Here is a 2,080-nt window from a genome sequence, read left to right as displayed (position 1 = left end):
ATATAAAATATACGTATGTGTGTTACTAAGCACACACCGCTCCGCGAGACCTGATATGCACCACCGATACATGCACCTAATACAAGATCTATGAACTTTTTGCCAAATAGGTCTCACACTCGCATCATGCGTCTTTTAGTCGTAGACGCAGACAAAGGTAGACAAAGGCGCGCAACATGACTAGCACGCACATATGTACACACAAAAACATACCACGTGAATCTCCTTGACATCTGCAGGCAAGCGTGGGGCCGACCACATAACAGTGCATACGGCCTCTGTTACGGATTCGTCGATATACCTACATAAGATATGTTATCAATGAGTCAAACTCGAACCAAGCGAAATACCAGAAGTAATTCTTGAGTAGTGAGTATACTTTAAGAAAGAATAAAAGTGACAAGTGACAAACCAAGAGCGGTATAGAGAAGTTATGCAAAACAGAAGGAATATAAGCGGGACTTCTTAATAAAACCCGGGCATGTATGACATTGGATGGAAACGAGGGCACCACCACAGGAGGTCGCACAACAGCAACGCCACCAGTGATGTCTATTTTGAGTGTGTGGATTATACTAGGTTTGCACCAAGATCACGGTTATACAGCCCATAAATACATGCTTGTTTAGTAAGTTGTTTGATCTCGTGCCGTTCACGTTTGTGACAGCAGTTCATAATTGCCACCACGTAGACGCTAACCAGGTCTATAATACCCATGCTTATATGAACTCTAATATCGAGTACCTCAGAACGCAAATAGACGCTACGACACTATATCAACAAGCATACGCAGAATAACGCGAAATCTCTATACATCAGCGATTGTTGTGTTGGTGTTCTTGACATACTTCCGGCCTTCGACGATTGAAAATCGGTCTAATAGTTGCTGGCAGAACGCGTCGATTCCCTCTAAAGCCTCTATAAGATAGTCCGTTCTAATCACAGTTTCCACCTGTGGCAAACAATAAGAATATCGAGACGAACGGTGGAGTTCAGGGTGAGTACCAGTTCCCGGTACTGATATTGGTACCAAAGCAATATATCGGTACGCGTATTTAAATATCAAGTATGACTATTTCAGCATGTAGATGGAGGGGTGAAGATGCAAACCATAAACGATGGTTTGCACCATGAAGTATGCTAGTCTAAATTCTCTTCACATTATACTACATATCTACGAGACTGTTGCAGTACTCCTTGTTGTATACAATCCACAAGAATTGATTACGACAACGAATTCTGTGCAGTCTACCACTTTAAAATTAACATAGATAAGGATAGTATACTGTTAAGAGTTCACTGAAGGTAACTATATACAGAGATATGTTCATATGCGCACACGTATATACTATACACATACCCTTCATGTATATCAAATTCCAACCACCTGGGCTGCAATATATCTTGTATATGAGCGTATTCGTGACATATCTCTCTCGGGGTACTACACGTGAACCCGAGCTATGTAAACATGTGTGTGAACGTGTACATCCCTCTCGAGCAAAGATATCATGAGAGCACACACTATCTATATCACTGATGAAATCCTTCAAAGCAGAAGCATACTTACGGATTCGACTACAACATGAGAAAGACTACAAAATACAATGCAAAAATGCGTGAAAGATACGCTAATATTGACACACAGGCTATCATCCGCTCGTCGAAGAAGCGACAAGCAAAACTGATTTGCATGCAAACACTTAAGTACATACACGACAGTGCAACAATGAGCACAATATACTTACATGCACACGGACACTCATGCTATAACATGGGAGTGAGTGAGAATGGCATACCCTTGCGACGGCCGAAACCTCCTTGCCGTCCTTCAGTAGCTGGGCAGTTTCTTTTCGCTGGATGCTGTTCAGATTATCTGTCAGGTATGGACCGTAACGGAATCAAATTATCATTGTTGACAGTAAAGTTACATATCACAACAGTACTTTATGGTAGAATGACTATCGTGCACAAAAATGAAGAGACATACGCAACTTAACCAGCAAACAAGACTGCACCGAGACATGTGCGCTGCAGAAAAGCATACAATCTCGGAGAATATACTTACATACATACAAAA

General features: G+C 41.5%; 1 protein-coding gene across 1 annotated transcript; it reads right to left on the bottom strand.

The window, feature by feature from the left end:
• Positions 1-213: 213 nt before the first annotated feature.
• Positions 214-1,876, bottom strand: SARC_14847 (hypothetical protein; the record flags this gene model as incomplete). Its single annotated transcript, XM_014291021.1, has 3 exons — positions 214-301; positions 849-952; positions 1,800-1,876. Coding segments are annotated over 3 exons (269 nt in total), but the record flags the coding sequence as incomplete, so codon positions are not given.
• Positions 1,877-2,080: the final 204 nt, after the last annotated feature.

Source organism: Sphaeroforma arctica (assembly GCF_001186125.1).
Source record: "Sphaeroforma arctica JP610 unplaced genomic scaffold supercont1.5181, whole genome shotgun sequence".
NCBI lineage: Eukaryota > Ichthyosporea > Ichthyophonida > Sphaeroforma > Sphaeroforma arctica.
The sequence above is the reverse complement of the archived record's forward strand: the minus strand, read 5'-3'. Positions and strand labels throughout refer to the sequence as shown.